This window comes from Balaenoptera musculus, chromosome 21, assembly GCF_009873245.2.
Source record: "Balaenoptera musculus isolate JJ_BM4_2016_0621 chromosome 21, mBalMus1.pri.v3, whole genome shotgun sequence".
NCBI lineage: Eukaryota > Metazoa > Chordata > Mammalia > Artiodactyla > Balaenopteridae > Balaenoptera > Balaenoptera musculus.
Genome location: NC_045805.1, coordinates 31,685,610 through 31,710,017, shown reverse-complemented (window position 1 = coordinate 31,710,017; position 24,408 = coordinate 31,685,610). Strand labels below are relative to the sequence as shown.

The window sequence follows — 24,408 nt, the reverse complement described above, 5'->3', positions numbered from 1 at the left end:
TATCCCATATGAATTGTGAAGTAAGTTGTAGTTTTGAGATTCATTTGGCCTTATGTGGATAGCCAGTTGTTAGAATACAATGTTTTGAACTGACTTTCCTTTCCCTTTGAACTATCTTTGTACTTTTCTTTTTTTTTTTTTTAAAGCACCATCTGTTTTTTTTTGTTTTTGTTTTTTTTTAATTTATTTATTTATTTTTGGCTGTGTTGGGTCTTCGTTTCTGTGCGAGGGCTTTCTCTAGTTGTGGCAAGTGGGGGCCACTCTTCATCGCGATGCGCGGGCCTCTCACTATCGTGGCCTCTCTTGTTGCGGAGCACAGGCTCCAGACGCGCAGGCTCAGTAGTTGTGGCTCACGGGCCTAGTCGCTCCGCGGCATGTGGGATCTTCCCAGACCAGGGCTCGAACCTGTGTCCCCTGCATTAGCAGGCAGATTCTCAACCACTGCGCCACCAGGGAAGCCCCTGTACTTTTCTTGATTACTGTAACTATATACTAAATCTATATTATTCTAAATTTAATATAAGGCAAATAGACTAAGTTGTCCTTCTTTGTTGTACTTTTTCAGAGCTCTTTCGCTATTCTAAGCACTTTTGTGTATATTTTAGAATCAAATTGTTGATATCTAAAATGTTGCATGCTTTTATGATTGGTTATTTTTATCTATAGATTTAATTTGGTGAGAATTGACATCTTGGAAATAATAAACTTTCCAATAGGTGAGCATGGCATATTTCTCCATTTACTTGTATGTTTAGCGTCTATCTGCATTTTTGTTTTAGTTTCAGTCTTGCACATCTTTTGTTAAACTTATTCCTAATATTTTATATTTTGATAGTATTGTAGATGGTACTGATTTTAAGTTGGTTTTCATTTACTGCTGCTAGTATATAGCAATACTATCCACTTTTAAACATTTTCTTTGACCTTTCGAAAGGTTTTTATTACTCCTAGAAGTATTTTTGTAGAGTTCTTAGGATTTTTGATGTAATTAATCATATCGTCTGCAGTCTAATTTCATCCTTTCTAATCTTCATGCTCCTGATTTTTTGTTCTTTACTTATTGCACTGGCTAGGACTTAGGGTAAAATATTGACATGGTGAGAGCAGACTTCATTGCCTTGCTCTCAAATTTTGGAAAAAACAATGTATTTTATCATAAGATATATTGGCTAAGATATTTTTTGTTGATGCTTTTTATCATATTGATGAAGTTTGCTTCTGTTGGTAGTTTGTTGCCTTTAAAAAATTCATAAATAGGTGTTGAATTTTGTCAAATGACTTTTATGCATCAAAAGAGAAAATGATATACATTTAAAAAATTCTTAATTTGGTGAATTGCACTGATTGACTTTCAAATGAATGCTTATATTTGTGCTTATGAAGTATATTGTTCTGTAATTTTTTCTTTGTTAACTTTCTTTCTGGATTTGGAATCAGGGATATGTTTTCCTCATACAGCGAGGTGACAGGAGTCACTTCCACCACTACTTTTTAAAATGGTGTTTCTTCCTTGCAAAAACTTGCCAGAATTAACCTGTGAAACCATATACATCTGTACTTCTTGTTGCTGTTATTTTTGTTGGTGGTGATTTTCAAAAACCACAAATGCACAAATCATGAAGTTTGGGCTTCTGATTTCTTGGTTATACCCTATGATTTATAATTCCTTTTCCATAAGGAGTAGCCCTTATAACCTTTTTACATTAGAGTAGCTTCAGTCTACTTTTACCCATAATTGATTAGTACTTGGAGAACATATGTATTATCTTGACCATTTTCAGTCTGACTGATGTAATTCTTTAAAAATGTATGGATTTCTTGTGTGTTAAATAAAAAATACACCCCATTAAATGAAACCACACCCACAAATCTTTTTGACATAAATCTGTCTATATTGGACTCTGGTGAGGCTGCTATAAAATAACCTATTTAAGATTCATAGTAACCTTATTGTTTGAGAGTTTTTAAGAGGCAGTCCAGTACAATACTTAGAAGGCTTTTTGTATATTGAGAGATGAAGGTGTCTAAGAGGCATCACTTTAAGTTTTTCTGAGGTCTTAACAGAGGGGTTTACATACGCTTGACAATTTTTATCTGAGATCAAATTTTATTGCTCAGTATCTCAAATTTAGCTGTTAGCCATTTCTTACTTTAAGAATGTTTTGCTGGAAGAATTCAGGAATAAAAATTAATTTTATTTTCAAACCAAATAAATTCTAGCTCTTTTCAAGTAAAAATAGACATTTTACTTGAAAACTGAGCTGTTCCTTCATTAATAATTACTATCGTCTTGTATTTTATCATAGGTAACTTAAGTCACCCAACCTGGAAATCTTGCTGACCAGAACCATGAATTCTACTTTCCACATTACCACAGGCAGCAAGGATGCCACACAATTCACTGCTTCATAATAAATGTCCTCAGTTTCTCCAACTTCTAATAACATGTTTTAAAGCTGTCTTTGAATTGCTCACCAACAGTCTTCTCAAGACAATGTCAACATACATCAGTAGTCTTCAACAGTTTCCTGTTCTACCTCCCATGCACCATCCAATTCCAAAACTAATGGCACATGTTTTAGATTCTTGTTATATAAATATAAATACACCATCTGGTACCAAACTGTATGTGTGTGTGTGTCTGTGTGTGTGTGGAGAGAGAGAGAGAGAGAGGTTGTGCAAGAAAGTACCCCTAAATTTAGTAACTTAATCATTTAATTTTAATTTTGTGTGTCATGAATTTGGGGAGGGCTTAGTTGTATGGTTGTATTTTTATTTTTATGTCTCAATGTAGTCAAATTTCATATACAGCAGATAATTTTCAACAGAATGAGTGTTCCGATAATGAGAGTTCCAAGCATTAGTATTCTAAAAAACCCAATCAGAATCTGCAGGAAGACCATGGAAGTCTCCGAATCTCACTTCTGTATATTTTATTGCTCAATCACATCACTAAAACCAACCTGGATTCTAGGAAACAGTCCTCTTCTCACTGGGGAAGCAGCATACATGTGCATGGATAGAAGCAGTTAATTGCTGTTAATTTGAAGATAAGCTGACCGTTCCCACTAACATAGAAATAGCTTGGTGATACGTAAGTATGTTATAATGTTTTTTACTTAATCTATTACTGTATGGTCTTAAATACTATATTTCAAATGCTGGAATGAATGTGGAAATGTTAAGAACTGAGTATGGCTCAAAATCTGCTTGCTTTGATTTTCTGTAAATATAGGTTTTTATATGAAAGAAATCTGGTCCTAAGCAACACTGGATCTGCCAGCTTGCTCTAAAATCCATCTCTACTTTGAACCAAAAAATGTAGAAAATTATATCTCCTAAGCTCCTTAACCTTTGGTCTTCTAGTTAGATTTGGCTAATGGGATTCACTGGATAAAATTTGGAGGGTAAGAAGACAGAAATTGCCATGGTATTTAACCCTCTCCGTCTCTAGCATCTGCAATTGTGTCCCTGTATCCTCTACACCTTCACCTCATGCTGGAGAGTACCTCTACCTGTGTTCTAGACCCTGGTGACCACAGTTACATGTCATGCGAGATGGCTTAGATTCTGGTTCTAGTAATAACATCTCCATTTATTGTGCCTTTAGCCCTAAGAAGTGGTACTGGATTCCTGTGTTGCTAATCTCTGGTTGCCTCACTGTTCTTTGATTGGCTTTTATCTCTGCCGTTATGTGTTACCCCATGCCTTGTATTGAATTCCTTCTGTATGAAAGGCTAAAGTGATTTCTATTTTCATGCCTGGGCCTTTACTGACATACCTTATTTATAACATATATTTAATATGTTATAACACATTAGTCTCTGGAAGGAAAATGTAAATTAAATAGCCATATATGGTGTATTGTTTTATGTCCAGACATAATCTAAATATAAATTGGTAGACAAAATACTTATTTTATTAAATTTAATACATGAAAATGTTATTTTAATTATAATTTCAATTGAAATCAATATCAATCAAGTATCAATCAATACTTACCAGGTAAACGGTCTGGTAGGCCTGGTACTGAGGGTGGAAAGTTGCCACTGTCAATACTTCCACCTTCCCATGACTCTAGTGAAACTTGGCAATTTGGAGGTAAATATGTAGGGTTACAGTGACAGTGCCTTTTATTATTACATAGCTGAAACAGGAGAAATATCATCTTATAAAATAAGTAGCTAAAATTATTTGTGTTCACTTAAAATTTTGAAATAATACCTAGGTCAGATAAGACTGATTTTCTTATGTGGTTTATGAATATGACTGTGTGTGTGTGTGTTTAGCTGTGCGTTTGCTTTCCAACTATCAATCTCAGTGATTTCTATTCTAGTCTCATAGTGCTGATACTTACACCTTGATTGTGGCATTTTTCTGGAGTACAGTCATAATTCAAGACTGAAGAATCTACACATTTCTTATTCTTGCAAACCTAAATAGGAGATATCCCAAAGTAAGTTAACTGTACCACCATCTGTATTTGGCATCTAATTAAAAGGATTCCTTATTATACTGACATAAGAGGTATTCATTTAATAATAAATATTAATATACTAACAATAAGTGATTAATTCATAGTGCTACTGTGTTTTCAGCACTAGATGAGACTGATTATCTGAAAGTAAATAAAATAAAAGCATCTTCCCTGCTTATACTGGGATAGGAAGTACAGACATGAAATAAATAACAGGAAAGGTAAATGTGTAATAAATACTATAATAAAATAGTTTTATGAAATAATAAAAACACAGAATTTAATATATGAGGACAGTGAAACTTTTTTTTTTAAATATTTTTTTAAGTACATTTTTTTAAATTAATTTATTTATTTATTTATTTTTGGCTGTGTTGGGTCTTCGCTTCTGTGCGAGGGCTTTCTCTAGTTGTGGCAAGTGGGGGCCACTCTTCATCGCGGTGCACGGGCCTCTCACTATCGCGGCCTCTCTTGTTGCGGAGCACAGGCTCCAGACGCGCAGGCTCAGTAGTTGTGGCTCACGGGCCCAGTCTCTCCGCGGCATGTGGGATCCTCCCAGACCAGGGCTCGAACCCGTGTCCCCTGCATTAGCAGGCGGACTCTCAACCACTGCGCCACCAGGGAAGCCCCAGTGAAACTTTTTTATTGAGCTCTGATGTTGAACATGACTTAAGCATAGAAATGAAAGACAAAGTACATATAGAAAAGAATAAATATTGAAAATGACCCTACATCATATCTATTATGAAACTTTTAAGAAATATTAAGGGCAGTGCAGTTCTTACACAAAGAACAGCCATTCAAACATTAATTAACTAAATATTTGAGTCTTACGATGCGCCTGGCTCTGAGAACACAGCAGTGAACAACAACAACAACAAAACTCATGTTGCTCATATTGCAGTAAAAGATATAGAAACACACACACAACAAAAAATCTATACGTGATGTGACAGAGGTTATTATGGAGGGTTTGTCTGTGTCTTATAGTCTTAATCAGAAAATTGGTCTATAACCTATAAGCAATTGGTGGTGTTTAGAGATTTAATTGGAAGATGGAAAGCTGATAAAAGGAGGTTTTGAAAAAGAGAATGTAAAAGGCAAGAGAAAATACAGAAAGACAAACTAGAATAACATTACAGTAGTCCAGAAAAATGACAACCATAGAGTGAAATTGAGTGGTAGTGGTGTTGATGAAAAACAGTGGTTGTGTTTGAGACAGAGTTAAATAGTTTGATCCACCTAAGTTCAGTGATAGATTGTATATAAAGGATGAAAAGAGAGATGGGGCAATGACACCAAGGTCTCTGGTATGTCTTAACTTTCTTGGTTGTGGTACAAGTAATGGAATAAGAAAGCTAAGCATAAAGCTCAAAAGTTTAGAAATATTATTTTTTGAGACTTCTTTTTACTTGTAATATCAAATAATACTACGCACTTGAGATAAAATAAAAATTACTTTTAGGCACAGAAAATGTGAGACAATGTGATTCCACAAAAGTAACCAAAACCTGAAGCCAGCATTCCTCCCGTGGTCATCAATGGCTAAGGATGTAGTATTTAAGTGATTATATGCACCGTACACCAGTGACAGAATTAAAAGCAGGTTTTACCAAATCCTGAAAAAATAATCTGGAGGGTGACATCAGCAAAATGGTGCACTGGGAAGCCCCAAGTCTTGTTCTCCTTTAGAGATCCTAGAAGAAGAAGAAGAAGAAGGAGGAGGAGGGGGAGGAATGGGGGAGGAGGAGGTGGGGGTGGAGGGGGAGAAGAACTGGCTAAAGCAACCCATAGGAGCTCTGGAAGCAGTCAAAGGTCTACTGCAAATGCCCAAACAAACAAACAAAAAGCCACAATCAAAATGTTAGAAAGTTTTGTAGTATTTTGCTCAAACCTTGTCCCACTACTTTTTGGGCATGCCATAGTCTTGGTCTGGAGGAGACAGCAGCTGAGTTTCCAATTCCCTCCCTTGAACTGAACGGAGTAGAGGACACCTTATTTTCAATATTCTAACCTGTCTGGGAACTGCCTGAAGACTGGTCTCTGTTCCACCTAATTCAGATCTCAGATGCACACTGCTCAGGAAAACTGCAGGGAAACTAAGACTTGTAGACATTTGGAGCAGAGAGAATGGGTGGAAACATACAATAGACCATCTAAGGCTCCAAGGCAACCCTGGCATGAGACTATTTGGAAAAATAAGACATTAAAAAACATACATGTATGTGGGGAATAAGAAAAGCCACAAAAAGACCCAGGAAAGATGCATATTCACAAAGATCTCAGAGACCACAAGCTTTCTCCTCAGGCTACTCCCAAGGCTCAGAGCACACCCAAGAAATTAGAAAAGGACTACTCTAGCAGAGAGCCAGACTGCAAACACTGGGAGAAACGGCTGTTTTTCAAAAGTCCAATTTTTAACAAAAAAATCACATGCTATAAAAAGAAACAGGAGAAAAAGGAGGAAAGAATATGCAATGGAGATAAGACAGTATCACCAACAAGTGGTGCTGGGAAAACTGGACAGCCACATGTAAAACAATAAGATTAGAACAATCCCTCACAGCATTTACAAAAATAAATTCAAAATGGTTTAAAGACCTAAATGTAAGGCCTGTAACCATAAGACTCTTAGAAGAGAACATAGGTGGGATACATTTTGACATAAATTGTAGCAGTATTTTCGTGGATCAGTCTCCTAAGACAAAAGAAGTAAAATCAAAACTAAACAAAAGGGAGCTAATTAAACTTAAAAGCTTTTGCACAGCAAAAGAAACTATCAACAAAACAAAAAGAAACCTATGGAATCGGAGAAAATACTTGCTAATTATGCAACTAACAAGATGTTAATATCCAAAATATATAGACAGCTCATTCAACACAATATCAAAACAAAAACAAAACAGTTAAACAACGGGCAGAAGACTGAATAGACATATTTCCATAGAAGATAAAAAGATGGCCCACGGGCTCATGAAAAGATGTTCAACATCACTAATTATTAGAGAGATGCAAATCAAAAACACAATGAGGTATCACCTCACACCTGTTTGAATGGCTCTCATCAAAAAGTCTACAAATAACAAATATTGGGGAGAATGTGGAGAAAAGGGAGCCCTTGTACACTTTTGCTAGCGATGCAAATTGGTACAGCCACTATGGAAAACACTATGGACGTTCCTTAAAGAAGTAAAAATAGAATTACCATACAACCCAGCAATCCCACTCCTGGGTATACATCTGGAAAAAAGAAAGACACTGATTCAAAAAGATACATGTTCCCCAATGTTCACAGCAGCACTGTTTACAATAGCCAAGACTCAGAAGCAACTCAAGTGCCCATCAACAGACTATTGCATTTAAAAATGTGATTTTTAAATATATATATAGGTATATATATATGTATAAATTTATTTATATAATGGAATATTACTCAGCCATAAAAAAGAATGAAATACTGTCATTTGCAGTAATGTGGGTGTGCTTAAAGAAAATTATGCTTAGTGAAATAAGTCAAAGAGAAAGTCAAATACTATATGATATCACTTATATGTGGAAACTTAAAAAGAATGCAAAGGAATATATATGCAAAACTGAAACAGATATAGAAAACAAACCTATGGTTGCCAAAGAGGAGATCAAAGTGGGGAGGGACAAATTAGGGTTATAGGATTAACAGATGCAAAGTAGTATATATAAAATAGATAGGCAACAAAGATATACTGTATCACACAGGGAATTATACCCATTATCTTGTAATAACCTATAATGGAATATAATCTGCAAAAATACTGAATCACTGTGCTGTACACCTGAAACTAACACAATATTGTAAATCAATTATACTTCAATTAATAAAAAGAGTTGATGGAAGGTTCATGAAAATGGAGAGTAGTTATATCTCAGATTTATGTGCCTTTGATTGATTTTTCCTTTACTCTCTGAATCCTTTATTATTTTCATCACTAAAATGGGCATATGTTACTTTAACTGCTATTTTAAGTAATTATATCAAAATATAATTCATGACATTAAAAATACTCCCTGTGTAACATGAGATAATTAATAAAACAGTTAATGAACTGTATGATTCTCAGTTCAGTTAATATATATGACTTCCATGAAAAAAGTACTAAATAGCCAATGAAATATTCATAGTGATAATATCTATGCATGAATGCAGGTTATATTTTTTCTTTTAAAAATTTTCTCATTTTCAAAACTTTCTACTTTCTTATTTTTTGAAATTAAATGTGCACTTAAATTATGAGAAAAATACCAAATATGCATTTAAAATTTGAAATTAGGAAATTAGTTGGTAATAAAAGACTACATACCTTATTTAGACCACAAACAGTTCCATCTTTTACCCACATGTTTCCGCTGTCTTTATCATCATATGCATATTCCAGTCCAACGCAGGTGTGTCCATCTATGTTGCTATACAAAACAGTGGCATTTGGAATATTAATTATAATTCCTTTATCATATGTACACAGTAATTTTCCACATCGCACGTCCCTATAATTTACCAACAAATAAAAATCATTAGTTTTCAATACAGAGAAATATTAGAATATCATTTCTAAAGCAAACAGATTTAAATAAAGCATTAAGGGCTGCTAAAAGATGCATGCAATTAATTGTGCAACACCAAAAAATATGAGGGCCTTTCCTGCATTGTTAATAGTAACAACGTCTTAGTAATTATGAACTACTTTCTATTTAGACTTACCACTTTTTTGGTAACAATTCTTTATTCCTTTTTTGATTCTTAAACATGATTCCAAGCTTATTCTATTCTAAAAAATTAGTAAAATTTAAAAAATTACTGGTATGATTGGATTTCCTTTTCTGTTTTTCAAACATAATACGTACTCTCCACATCATGGGTCCCAAACTGACAAGACACTGAGGCATACACTCAAGAAGCAGTACATGCAATAAATATTAACGCTGAACCACTAAGATACATCACAATGATAGTGCCTAAACCACAGACAAAATCATGAAAGTAACCAGAAAATAAAAAAGCCTTAACAACAAAAGAACAATAATACAACTTAAGACTGACTTTCCAAGAGAAATAATGGAGATCAGATTATTGAATGACAGACTCAAAGGTGAGACAAAATATCTAGTGTCTTTCCATTTTGTACGTAGAGAAAATATCTTTCACAAGGAAATATGGCATTTTCAGACAATAATTAATAAAATTTATCAACAGACATCCCAGACTAAAGAAAATGTAAACTGAGTTCTTCCCATTGAAGGAAATTTATCTTAGATGTAACTTGTAGAAGTACAAAACACATATAGCTTTATCAGATTGAGGAAGTTTCTTTCTACTCCTAGTTAGATGAGAGTGTTTATCATGGGTCAGTTCTAGGATTTGTGATAAATCAGGCACAAAATAAATTGTGTAGTTAAATCTTAACAAGGGGGCTAGGAGAGAGAGAAGGTATAGGTAAATTATCTCCCCCCAAATAAGTATAAAACTGTGCAAATTTGTCACAACAAACATTTCAGGGCTATGAAAACTGATCAAAAGCAAACAACAAATCGAGAAGCATTTATGTAAAGTTGCCATAAAATCAGTAATAATAGTGAAAGGCTGTGGTCTTCTTGCCTGGGTCTGTTTCCATACACTCTCTCAGCTGTCGTTTTACCAGGGCAAGGCTGGCCATTAAAACCAATAAATTCAGTGCCAGAGGGATCATCCTTGATTTGGTGCAGAGAGCAAAATAGTCTCACCCAGCAGCATTTTGAGTAAAAGTAGCAAATGTAGTAGGGAATGAATGTAAAACCAGCAGCACTGTTAGCCCAAGCCTGAGGTCACAGTTGAGGTTAGGGACGGAGTAGCTAGAAATTGGAGCCATGATCCTGGAGAGGGTGATTCCATAAAGGCTGGCTGTCAGCTCTCCTTACATCACATCCCTAGCTGGCTGCGAGACTCCACGTATGTGCAGGGAGACTTGACAAGTCTCTATTTGTTATAAAGCGGGAAACTAACACACCATTGTAAAGCAATTATACTCCAATAAAGGTGTTAAAAAATAATAATAATAAAATAAAATAAAATAAAGGGGGAAAACACAGAAGCTTCTCAAAGGACACAGAGAAAGCATTTCATAAAATCCAGCACTGAACCATGACGAACTGTCACATCCAGCTAGGAACAGACAGAAACTTCCTCAAACTGATAAAACTGTATGTGTAACCTACTAGTATAGTATCATGGATAAAGTAGAAAGATTGAATGCTATCACCCTACAATCAGGAACTAAACAAACATTTCTGCTTTTATCACTTTTATGCAATGAGGCAAAGATTTCTTAGGTATTGTACCAAAAGCAAGATCTGTTAAAAAAATGAAGGGATAAGTTGGGCTTCATCAAAATTAAAATCGTTTGATCTTCAAAAAGTTGTCATTAAGAAAAGATAGACCTAGATAAAATATTTATAATTCATATATCTGATAAAGATTCTATTCTGATATGTAAAGAATTTTCACAATTCAATAACGACAACAAAACCCAATTTAAACATGGGCTACAGATCTACCAAGACATTTTACCAAAGAAGATACACAAATGCCTTATAATCACATGAAAGGGTGGTAATTTCATAAATCAGTAGGTAAATGCAAATTAGAGCCAGAGTAAGATACCTTTTTAGAATGACACACAAATAAACAAGGAAACAAAAAGTCGTGACAATATCAAATGTTGGTGATGTAGAGAAGGATGTAGAGAAGCTAGAACTCTGATACATATTTGCTGGAAATGTAAAATGGTACAGTAACTCTGGAAAATATTTGGGAAGCTTCTTAAAATGTTGAACATCATATACTTGCCATGTGACCGAGCAATTCTACTTCTAAGTGTGCATCCAAGTGAATTTTTAAAATATATGTCTACATAAAGACTTGCACCTTCACACTTGTTATATCCCAAGAGAAACAAATACATGGCTTTACAAAGCAAACAAACAAAATACTGCACAAGAATGTTCACAGCAGCATTGTTCTTGATTTTTTTTATTGAAGTATAGTTGATTTACAATGTTGTGTTAATTACTGCTGTACAGCAAAGTGGTTCAGTTATACATACATATATTCAATATTCTTTTCTATTATGGTTTATCATAGGATATTGAATATAGTTCTCTGTGCTCTACAGTAAGACCTTGTTGTTTATCCATTCTCTATATAATAGCTTACGTCCACAGCAGCATTGTTCTTAATGGCCTTAAACTAGAAACATTCTAAATGCCCATTAACTGGTACATAATTTTAAAATGTTTATATCCACACCATATAATATTACCCAGTAATAAGAAGCTACAAACTACTGATATAGGCTACAAAATGGCTGAATCTCAAAAAAAGAAGTAAAAGAAACCAGACAAAAAGATTACATATAGTGTGATTTCTCTTATATAAAAATTCCAGAAAAGGCAAATCTATGGAAACAGAAAGTAGGTCACTGGTTGCTTGGGACCGGGATCAGGAGTAAGGATCGATTCCAAATGGGCACAAAGGAAAATTTAAAGTGATTCTGGATTCTAGTGATTTTGGCATTTCTATAAATTTATCACAAAGTAAATAAATTATCCCATTAAAATAGATTGATTACTTTTTAATTGTTTTAAATATTACTAAAGCCATTAAAAATTATTTATGAGCTCCTACATAAAGTTTAGAAGTCATTTTTCCTGTCATTACAAGAAAATGCTGAGTAAACTGAGATCAGTGACTTTTCTTGGACCCATCAGAGAACTGAGGTTGCAGAGAAAACCACCTACATGGATCTGGAGAGCTAAGTATATGCAGAAACAACAAGTACAACACTTGCTATTTGCTTACCTGGAAAAGAAGCCACTGAATGACATAAGCCACTAATAATACTGACTATGGCAAATTGCTCGCAACTGAGTGTGGACTAACATGAGAATGAGAAGCTCCTAGGGAGTATAGTCATATTTTCACCAGCCTTTTCTCCAGGAACCCTATCAGGTTCTCTTGGGGAGGATCTGAGAAAGTTCTCCATATACACTTGCAGGGGAAGGAAAAAAGTGACCATTATGAAATTCCCAGACCCATCTCCCTAACAAAGACAATCTCCAGGTAGAATGACTTCCATCCCACTCTTGCCAACTCCACTCGTCCTGTCTCACATAAAAGAATAAGTATAGGCATGATCAATAACAGAAGGGGTTTAAGAATATAGGTTGGGAATGCTGGAGCTGTAGAGCAGGGACTAAAGGATGGGGGCATGGGATGGGACACTCTACACCTGGAGGAGGAACAAAAACACTTCCGAAAGCCACACCCCTGAGACACAGGCTCATTAAAAGAAAGGCTTACGTGAAAACTAGAGAAGGCCCCCTCCCCACATCCTACAACCATACTGACAAGTCTCCAGCAGCAATAAAAGTAGATTACAATGGAGGGAGCTACATGACACAGGTTCCCTCTGAGGGATGGAATGAAGGGAAGCTCCAAACCTAAGAGGGGAGGAAGAATCTACCTCACTAGTGAAATTTGAAGATTCTGGTGCCTATAGCTACAACAAACATTAGACACAATCTATCTCCTAAAAATATTAACATGAATTCTCACATTAGAGATTTATTCACTTTAGTGTCTATTACCCTATATAATATGCCCAGCTTTCAACACAAAAAAGTACAAGTTATGTGAACAGGCAAGAAAAAACAGTCTAAAGAGATAAAATAATCATCAGAATCAAATCAAATATAAAACAGACTTTGGGATTATTAGACATGAAATTTAAAATAACTGTGGTTAATATTTTAAAGGTTATAAAGGCAAAAGTTGACAACATGAAAGACCAGAAAGAAAATATCAACAGTGATATGAAAACTGTAAGAATAAACTATAAGAATAAAAAGGAAATAAAAGCAAAACAAAACAAAAAACCCAACAAAAATAAAGAATGGCTTCCAAGGATTCATCAATAAAACTCAAAGCAGCAGAGGAAAAACTTAGCTCAATGATAGATCAATAGAAACTTCCCACACTGAAGCACAATGATACAAAATAATGAAGAAAAAACAGAAAAATCCAAGAACTATGGGGCAATTTTTTAAAAGTGTAACATACTCATAATAAGAGTAACAGAAGGAGAAGAAAGAGAATAGGGTAGAAAAAATGTTTGAAAAAATAATTACCAAGATCTTTCCAAAATTATCGACAGAAATGAAAACACAAATGCAAGAAGCTCAGAAAACGCCAAGCAGGATAAATACCAAAATAAAAACCACCTGCAAATATATCACATCCAAACTGAAGAAAACCAAAATCAATGAGAAAATCTTGAAAGCAACTAGGTTGGGACACACCTTACCTACAGAGGAACAGAGATAAGAATTACAGCAGACTTTTCATTTAAAAATCATGCAATTAAGAAGAGTGTGGAGGGAAGTTCTGAGTGTTGTAAGAAAACAAAAATCTTTTCTACAAAAAGAAAAAAATATCTTTCTTACAAAAAGAAAAAGAAGAATTCTCTGTCCAGTAAAATTATCTTTCAAAAATGAAGACTTTCTCAGACAAACAAAAAGTGATAGAATTCTCAAGAAATGCTGAAAAAAAGAAAAAAAGTTCTCAGGCAGAAGATAAATTATTTGGGTCCGAAACTTTGATCTACATAAAAAAAGGGAGAGCATCAGAAAATGAAAAAATTGAAAGCAAAATGTGTTTTTTTTTCTTATTCTTAACTGAACTAAAAGATAACTACTCAAAGCAATAATACAAAGAATGTATTGGATATTTATTGCATATGTATAAGTAGAATAAATAACAAGAAATGTCACAAGGGACTGGATGGAGGAATTGGGAAACTATTATAGTACACCTTCACTACACATGAAGGAGTATATAATTACAGTATTTGAAAGTAAACAATTACTGTGTTATATACTGTTATTTGAAGATAGTAGATGAGTTCAAGTACATTAGTAATCACTTTTAATGGGAATGGTCTAAACAACCAATTAAAAGCCAGATATTGTCAGAGTGAATAATAAAAACATGGCCCATGATTTTAACATCTGAAAATCGATAAATGTAATACACTATATCAATAGAATAATGGACAAAAACATAGATAGATTCATGTTAATTGATGTATGAAAAGCATTGAATAAACATAACCACCATTCAAGATTAAAAACTCTCAGCAAAGTAGAAATACAGTGGAACTTTCCCAATAAGATAAAGGGCATCAACAAAAAACCTACAGCTAACAATAAACTTAATGGTTAAAGGCTAAACTTGTCTTCTAAAATTGGAATGAGCAAATCTTGTCTTTCTCCACTTATATTTCAACATTTTAAATAGATATGTATACAGTGTAATCAGGCAAGAAAAACAAATTATACCAATTAGAAAAGAATAAATACTTCAGACTTCATTTGCAGATTACATGATCCTGGACATGGAAATACTATGAAACTCACAAACAAAGAGAGAGAGAGAGAGAGAGATTATGAAGCTCACACAATATAAAAGATCAATATAAGATATGATTTGTATTGTTATTATTATTATTAGATACCAGCAATGAACAATGAGAAAATGAAATTTAGAGAACAACTCTGTTCACAATAGTTTCAAAACTAAAATGTTTAGGAATATACTTAACAAAATAAACGCAACACTTGAACACTGAAAACTAAAACCTTGCTGAGAAAAATTAGAGAAGACTGAAATAAATCAAGACATTCTATATTTATCAGTTGCCAACTCAATATTGTCAAGATGGCAATTCAACACACACACACACACACACACACACACACACACACACCCCACAAATGAATCCATGAGGTCTGTGAATTTACCAGTGCCAATTTCCTGGTTTTGATATTTTACTATAGGTAAGATATATAAGTCATTTGAGGTGTTACCATTTGGGGAAAACAACTGGAGTATACAGGGGTTCTCTGGGATATTTATGAAACTTCCCATGAATCTACAATTAGTTCAGAATAAAAATATACACAAGTAAAATTCAATTGTGGGAAGGCTAAACCATTCCAAACAAAATGGAAAATAAATGAACAGATTCATCATACAGGAAGATACACACATTAACAAAAAGGCTTGGAAAATGCTCTAAATAATTATCAATTAGACAAATGCAAATTGAAACAAAAATATGTTACAAATAGAATGGCTAAAATAAAAAAGACTGACATTACCAAGTAGTAGCAAATTATGGAGAAAATAGAATTTTTAGACTCTGCTAGTGTGCATGTAAAATTGCACAGTCACTTTGGAAACCAGTTTGGTAGATTTTTTAAATGTTAATATGAACTTATCATATGACTCAGCAATTATATTCCTATGTATCTATCTTTCCAACATAAGTGGAAATATATTTACTATAAAGACCTGACCTTGAAGGTTAGAGCAGCTTTATTCATAATAGCCAAAACCAAAAAACAATGCACCACATAACTGATCATCAATAAATGTGTTAATTGTATAAATATATAATTTTAGTGATATTCAGAATTATTCAGTAATAAAAAATGAAATACTATTATAAGAGCGGCTCATTTTAATCACAAAAAATTATCCTGGGCATGTTAAGTGTGACACACACAAAAAGCATATTGTAGGATTCCATTTATATGAAGTTTTTGAACAGGATACATTTGTCTATTATCATTGAGATAAGAACACAGGTTGTATGGGGCAGAGATTGGAGGGAACATTTCTGCATGATGGAAATATTAATCAAGTTGTGTACCTAAAGTATAATCAATTATTATAGTCTATGTAAATTAAAAAATCAAATAAAATCAAGCAAAATGAAGACAAAAGCCTCAACAGGAGTTTATATACACTCTATTATTAGTATGCTATGTTTATACTTGTACTTTAAACAAAACTTTATAAGCGTAAAGAAATAGTGTTTTGGGGGGTGGTGGTGGTGGTGAGATGAATCGGGAGATTGGGATTGACATATATACACTAATATGTATAAAATAGATAACCGATAAGAACCTGCTGTATAAAAAAGATAAAATTCAAGAAAAAAAGAAATAGTGTTTTCAAATGTTTAACGTGAAAGTTAAATTCTTTAAAAAGTCATATGAGGTAGGAAGGAAAAGTACTGCTAATTTCGCTTCACATACAAGTAACTAGCATTAAAAATGGTAGTTTTATTTTTGCAAGACACATGGATAATATGTTGTAGCAGAGAACCTAGAACTACATATATTTTAGTTAGAAAGAGAAGATTATAAGGCTCAGGGTCCAATTATCACCTGCACTAGTCTCTGCAATACTCCTAGATTTTGTCTGTGAGGAAACACAATGACCATGGATAAAGATTTGTGCAGGAACTCTGAGCCATAAACATTATTATTCCTGTCATCCTGTTGTCTCCATTTCCCATACTTTGTTAGCTTCCATCCCTATTTTAGTAAAATTGTCACTGTGATTGAGTTATATAGTGTCTTCCTTAGCATCTCTGTGGATAAGGCCAGCCAATATCTTTTGGCCTTTACTTGGGAAGGAAGGCAATACACCTGGACAGTAATGCCCCAGGGTTTTACCAAAAGTCCCTCCTATTCCCAAACATTAAAAGCAGATTTAGATGATATACAGTTATCTGGAGGCTCTACTTTATTACAATATGTAGATGACTTTCTTCTCTACTTGCTTTCTCAGGCCTCTTTACAAGAAGACAGTATCCACCTGTTAAAACTTTTTGCTTTAAAGGGACACAGAGTCTCCAAGGAAAAATTGAGTTTGCTCAAACTCAGATTTGATATTTAGGGCACCTGATCTCAGAACAAGGGCTACATTTAGATCCAAATAGGAGCTTCATGGCATCCTGAACTTCCCAATATCCCAAACTAAGTGCCAGTTATGAGGTTTTCTTATGCTACCTAGCTAATGTTGAAATTAGGATTCCAAACTTCTCTCTTATGGCCCAACCTCTATATGTTTTACTAAAAATAACAAACCTGACCCTATTATTTGGTATGATCAGGGAGACTTAGCCTTTAAAGTCCTAAAAGAAAGCTTGATAAATCTCCCTGCCCTTGGACACCCCAATTATCAATTTTTCTTTCTCCTGTTTTTACTTTGAAAGGAAGGAAATGTCTTTGGGATACTGACACCAAAACACTGGGAAAACCATTGACCCATAGGGTATTAGAGCCAACAGCTAGACCCTGTAACATGAGGATAAATCTTTTGCCTCTTTACTGCCAGTGTCCTTTTAGTCAAGGCCACCAAGAGATAGTCATGGGATTCTCTTTACCATCTTTGTACCTTATATTAGAAGTCCTGAATTCTCAGCATGCTCAACATCTTCTGGCCAGTCATCTCACCTCCTATAAAATCATCTTGCTAACCATATATATCTTTTTCTCATATAACTTTTTCTCACTGTAATAATCTTAATCCTGCCACACTTTTCCCCTCCTCTACATACAATACTCATGATTGTTTGAATCTGACAGATTACTTCCTTACTCTCTGTGATAACTTACAGGAAATTCCTTTGGATAACACTGATATTTCATGGTTTACCATTGCTTTTTATTTGAAAGCTGAAAATGGTAAGTATTATGCTGGGTATGCTATTGGATCTCCTTTTGAAATCATTAAGGCAGCACTTTTGCCCTTAGCGACCTCAGCCCAACAGGCTGAATTGCATGCTCTTGCTTGGGCCTGCATTTCAGCCAAGGGTAAAACTGCAAACAAATATCTGTATTGACACTAAGTATGCCTTTGGAGTAACTCATGACTTTGAAATGCTATGAAAACAGCAAGGCTTTCTCACTTCCAATAAATGGGGACAAAATTTAAAATGGCTCTATGTGCAGGAATTATTAGATGCCATATTCTTTCCAGCTGCTTTGTTCATTATAAAAGTCCCTGGGCATTCCAAACTTGATTTCCTGGAGGTTAAAGGAAATCACCTTGCTGACATTTCCACAAAAAATGCTGCTCTCAAAAGAGCCAACGATTAAATCCCTGTTGTGGTCCAAAGGGATGTTCCCCAAAATGATAACCTAGAAAAAGTTGTTAAAGATGCCCAAAAATTCACCTCAGAAAAAGAAAAATAATATTGGAAATCTAATAACTGTTAGCCCGATAAAGAGAGAAAACTTTGGTTTGAGCCAAATAATAATCCAGTACTTCCTGAGGCTCTAAACTTTCCATTACTGACTACTGGACATGCATTGAATCATTGGTCCACTTTATGAACCAATACTTGTGGAAACATTAACACAAAGAGTGCGTACTTTGCCCCGCCTATCTGAAATACGATTCAGGAAAACCTGTCTGCATTTCCCCTGGACACTTTAAATTGCTCAATGTGTTGTACCATTTGAGGATTAGCAAATAGATTTCATTCAGCTTCCTCCATCTTATGGATATAAACGTCTTGGTAATGGTCTGTATGTTTTCTCACTGGACTGACTCCTTCCCTTGTAGACAGGTTACTGCTACTTCTGTGGCTAAAATTCCCCCTAGAAAAGATTATCCCTACTAGGGGAAACCCCAGGTCTAGCCCCTTTGGAACCAATAAACCCTCACACTTGGAGATAATCACAGGGCACTCAATGCACTTGGCTCTTGCTTCTTCCAATCCACAGCTGGCAATTGGAAAACACTGCAATATTGCAAACCCTAATTACTTCTGTTAAGAATAACCATGCTTTAGTAAGATGGTACAGAAAAAATCCTAATCAACTTTTTGGCCAATCCAAATAGAACTTTCTTTTCGCATTCCTGAAAAAAACCTCTTCTCTTTAGGCTGGAATGGTTCTATGCAAAATGTCTGCTCCTCATCTTATTCTGTATAATCATTTTTATGCTCTATACCTGTTTACTGTCAAACTTTTGTATAAACAACATGCCTAATAGAATGATGCTAGCTCAGCACTTCAAAATAATCTCCAGCACTTATGACCTTGATAAGATATAGACCTCAGATGGAGAATGCTTGAGAGTTCTCCCCTTCTACCTTTCATTGTTACTCAAACGTAGCCTCAACGGTTTCCAATCTGTGCACTTTCCCTCTGACACGGGACATGGCGACCAGGAAATGTCCTTCCTGGCACCAAGGAATAAAATTAGTTGACAAAACGACTAAATACAAAAACCTGACTCTTGATCAGCACTGCTTTCAAGGAAAGATCTTGATCAAAATGGGGAAATGTGAGAGTGAACAAAGGAAACCTCATATAAAGTGAAACTGGGGAGCTTTCGTGCACGTATCACTCACTACAGTTTACATACCCCAGCCGGAAAACAAATTTCTTTCTGACTCAGCAACAGCAAAAGGTGTGATGGGCACATCACTTGCAGCTGATAAAGAGCCACGACAGCCATCTCTAATTTCCTCCCATTCTCTATGAATACAAATCCCTATTCTCTGTTCTCTGGACTTGTCTAAGGTTCACTGTAGTTTGCTAGTCCAAAATTTCAATTCTCTGCTATTCTCAAATTAACTTATTTTGCTGGTAAAATAACTAATTATTATTTTTTAAGGTCAACAACACACACACACACACACACACACACACACACACACACACACACACCCAGCACCGAAATGTAACCAGAACGGGAAGAATTGTATGATAATTGAGCCTTAAGAATGGGAACTGCATCATGAGATATTTTGGATTGTGGGGATTTTTTTTCAATTTATAATAGCACATTCAATTTTTTTAGCTTGAAAAATCAGAGGACAGAATTAGAAGATGGGAATAATGTCAATTAGGTGACTGAAAATTAAGAGTTTGAGCACTAAAATGTGCATATAAACTTCACCCTAAATCCTAGATTACCACTGAACTAAGCATGTGTGGTGAAGACTCCAGGAAGTCCAAAAAAGCATCTGAGGGAGTCAGGATCAAGAAAGTTGAACAGGAAGACCCTGGGCTCACCTCCCAGGAACACACCACAACCACAACTACATATAGAACGACTCTCTCTGAGAATAACCTGAAGACTAGCCGATGGCTCTTTTACAACCAAGGAGAGATATCTATAACTATATCTATCTATCTTATCTATCATCTATCTATCTATCTATCAATTATCTATCATCTATCAATTACCTATCTATCTATCTATCTATCATCTATCTATATAGATATATAGAGATATCCTATGAAGATGGGTAGGAGGGGAATAGAAATGATGTAGTCAGGACACACACACCTGGTAGTTGACCCAGAAAAGGAGGGTGATATCACAAGATCAGGGATCCTTTCTAAGGAATGAGAGGTTGAGCCTCACATTAGGTTCTCCATCCGTGGGGTCTGTCATTGAAGAGATGAGCCCCCTTGACTGGTTTTGAAAACCACTGGGACTTATGATCAGGAGAACCACAGAGCTGTAGGAAACCAATACTTCACTCTTAAAAGGCACATGCACAGACTTGTTCGATCCCAGTCCCAGTGCAGAGGCAACAGATTGAAAAGTACTGATGCTCTAGTTGGCTTGCTAAGACTAGCCTAGTGTGCTCTCTAGCTTGCATCTGATGCTGGCTCCAGCCCCTCTGGTTCCAACCTGCCCCCTCCGAGGTGGTGGCTGTCATCATGCTTCATGGAAGCCTCACACCAGCCTTTGACTCCAGCCCCTCCAATTCCAGTTCCACCCCCTGCCAAGATGGCAACCACTGGTGTGCCTGGGGAGGAACCACAGCTTGCACTGGGTTCCAGCTCCAGCCTCTCTGGCACCAGCCTTCTCACCCACCAAGGTGGTGGCCTTCAGTGCTCCTTGGGAGAAGCCCTGGCTCATGCTGGGCTCTACCTCTAGCCTCCCCCTGGCTCCAGCCCACCTCCACCAAGGCAGTTGTCCCAGCACACCCTGGAAAAAGCCTAGCCTGCACTTGTTTCATACCTAGCTCTCCCACCAAAGCCACTGGGTATATGCATTCTGCATAGGGATGCTCCCACACGGGACACACTTTCAAGACTGGGATAGGCAAGGGTTTTGCCTAATTTAACAGAGACAAACAGAGAAAGTCAAACAAAATGAGAAGACAGAGAAATAACTTCCAAATGAAAGGAAAAATAAAAACCCAGAAATAAACCCTATGAAATGGAGATAAGTAATTTACCTGACAAAGAGTTCAAAGCAATGGTCATAAAAATGCTCACCAAACTCAGGATGAAATAGAGGAACACAATGAGAACTTCAACAAAGACTTAGAAAACATAAAAAACAACCAGTCAGAGCTGAAGAATACAATAACTGAAATGAAAACTATACTAGAAGTAATCAACAGCAGATTAGGTGATACAGAATAATGCATAAGTGACATGGAAGAAAGAATAGTAGAAATCACCCATACAGAAAAGCAAAAAGCAAAAAACAAATAAATAAATGAGAATAGTTTAAGGGATCTCTGGGACAAGATCAAGCATACTAACATTTGAATTATAGGGTTCCCAAAGGAGAAAGAGTGAGAAGGGAGCAGGAAAAGTGTTTGAAGAAATAATGGTTGAAAACTTCCCTAACCTGAAGAAGGAAACAGATATCCAGGTCCAGGAAGACGAGTGTCCCAAAGAAGATGAATCCAAAGAGATCCACACCAAGACATATTATAATTATCGATAAAATGGCAAAAGTTAAAGATAAAGAGAGAATTTTAAAGGCAGCAAGAGGAAAACAAAGAGTCACATACAAGGGAACCCTATAGGCAATCAACTGATTTTTCAGCAGAAATTTTGCAGGCCAGAAGAAGGCAGTGACATAGTGTATTCAAAGTGCTGAAAGAAAAAACCCTGCACCCAAGGATATTATACCTGACAAGATTATCATTCATAATTGAAGGTGAGATAAGAAGTTTCGCAGGTAAGCAAAAACTGAAAGTATTCATCACCATTAACCCAACCTTACAAGGTGAATTCTACAAAACATTTAAAGAGGAGTTAATGCCTATCCTTCTCAAACTATGCAAAAAAAGGTAAGAGGAAGGAATACTTCCAAACTTGATCTACAAGCCCAGAATCACCAAAACAAGACAGACACTACAAAAAGAGAACACTATCACCTATGAACACAGATGCGTAAGTCCTCAACAAAATATTAGCAAACCAAATTCAACAATACATTAAAAGTCTCATATATCATGATCAAGTGGGATTTATTCCGGGGATGATAGGATAATTCAATATTTGCAAATCAATCAATGTGATATACTACATTCACAAAACAACAAATAAAAATCATATGATTGGGACTTCCCTGGCATCCCAGTGGTTAAGACTTTGCCTTCCGATGCAGGGGGTGCAGGTTTGATCCCTGGTCGGGGAGCTAAGATCCCACATGCCTCGTGGCCAAAAAAACATAAAACAAAAGCAATACTGTAACAAATTCAATAAAGAATTTAAAAATGGTCCACATCAAAAAAAACTTAAAAAAAATCATATGATCATCTCAATATATGTAGAAGGATTTGACAAAACTGAATATGCATTCATGATAAAAACTCTCATCAAAGTTGGTATAGAGGGCACATACCTCAACATAATAAAAGCCATTTATGACAAACCCACAGCTAACATTATACTCAATGGTGAAATGCTGAAAACTTTTCCTCTAACATGAGGAACAAGACAAGGATGCCCACTCTTGCCACTTCTATTTAACATGGTATTGGAAGTCCTAGCCACAGTCCTCAGACAAGAAAAAGAAATAAAATGCATTCAAATTGGAAGGAAAGAAGTAAAACTGTCACTATTTGCAGATGACATGATAGTACAATATAGAAAACCCTAAAGACTCCACCAAAAATCTATTAGAACAAATAAATGAATTCAGTAAAGTTGCAGGATACAAAATTAAAACAGAAATTTGCTGCATTTCTATAAACTAATAATGAACAATCAGAAAGAGAAATCAAGAAAACATTCCCATTTACAACCAAATTAAAAAGAATAAACTACCTATGAATAAGTTTAACTAAGGAAGTGAAAAAAATGTATTCTGAAAACTATGACATTAACTAATTGAAGAAGACAAAAATGAATGGAAAGATTTTTCATGCTCATATGTTAGAAGTATTAATATAGGTAAAATGTCCATACTACCCAAAGCAATCCACAGATTCAAGGCAATCCCTATCAAAGCAGCCATGGCATTTTTCAAAGAAATGTTTTAAAAAATCCTGAAATTAGTATAGAACCACAAAAGGCCCTGAATAACCAATGCAATCTTGAGAAAAATCAAAACTGGAGGCAACTGACTTCAAATTATTGCTATAGCAATCAAAACAGTATACTACTGACATAAAAAGACACATAGATCAATGGAACAGAATACAGAGCCCCCAAATAAAACCACACACATATAGTTTATTAATCTATGACAAAGGAGACAAAACAGTGTCTTCATTAAGTGGTACTGGGAAAACTAAACAGCTACATGTAAAAGAATAAAACTAGAACATTTTCTCACGTCATATTAAAAAATAAACTCAAAATGGATTAAAGACTTAAATGTAAGACCTAAAACCATAAAACTGCTAAAAGAAAACATAGGCAGTGTGTTCTTTGACATTGATCTTAGCAATATACTTTTTTGATCTGTCTCCTCAGGCAAAGGCAACAAAAACAAAAATAAACAAATGAGACCCTATTGAACTAAAAAGATTCTGCACAGGAAAGGAAACCATCATCAAAACAAAAAGGCAACCTACTGAATGAGAAGAAGATATTTGTAAAGGGGTTAATATCCAAAATATATAAAGAACTTATACAACTCAATAAAAAACAGCCCCCCAAAATCAATTAAAATATAGGCATAGGACCTGAATAGACATTTTCCCAAAGGCATACAGATGGCCAACAGGTACACGAAAAGACATTAAACATCACTAATCATGAGGGAAATGCAAATCAAAACCGCAATGAGATAT

General features: G+C 35.2%; 1 protein-coding gene across 1 annotated transcript in view; it reads right to left on the bottom strand.

Moving 5' to 3' along the window:
- The window catches only part of ADAM2 (ADAM metallopeptidase domain 2), a 99,622-nt gene that overhangs the window by 1,866 nt on the left and 73,348 nt on the right, over positions 1 to 24,408 (bottom strand). Inside the window, exons 16-18 of the mRNA XM_036838930.1 lie at positions 8,815 to 8,998; positions 4,358 to 4,435; positions 4,003 to 4,147 (exon numbers count right to left, since the gene is read on the bottom strand). Of these exons, the coding sequence (XP_036694825.1) occupies positions 4,003 to 4,147; positions 4,358 to 4,435; positions 8,815 to 8,998 (407 nt within the window). The remainder of the gene's footprint in view (positions 1 to 4,002; positions 4,148 to 4,357; positions 4,436 to 8,814; positions 8,999 to 24,408) is intronic.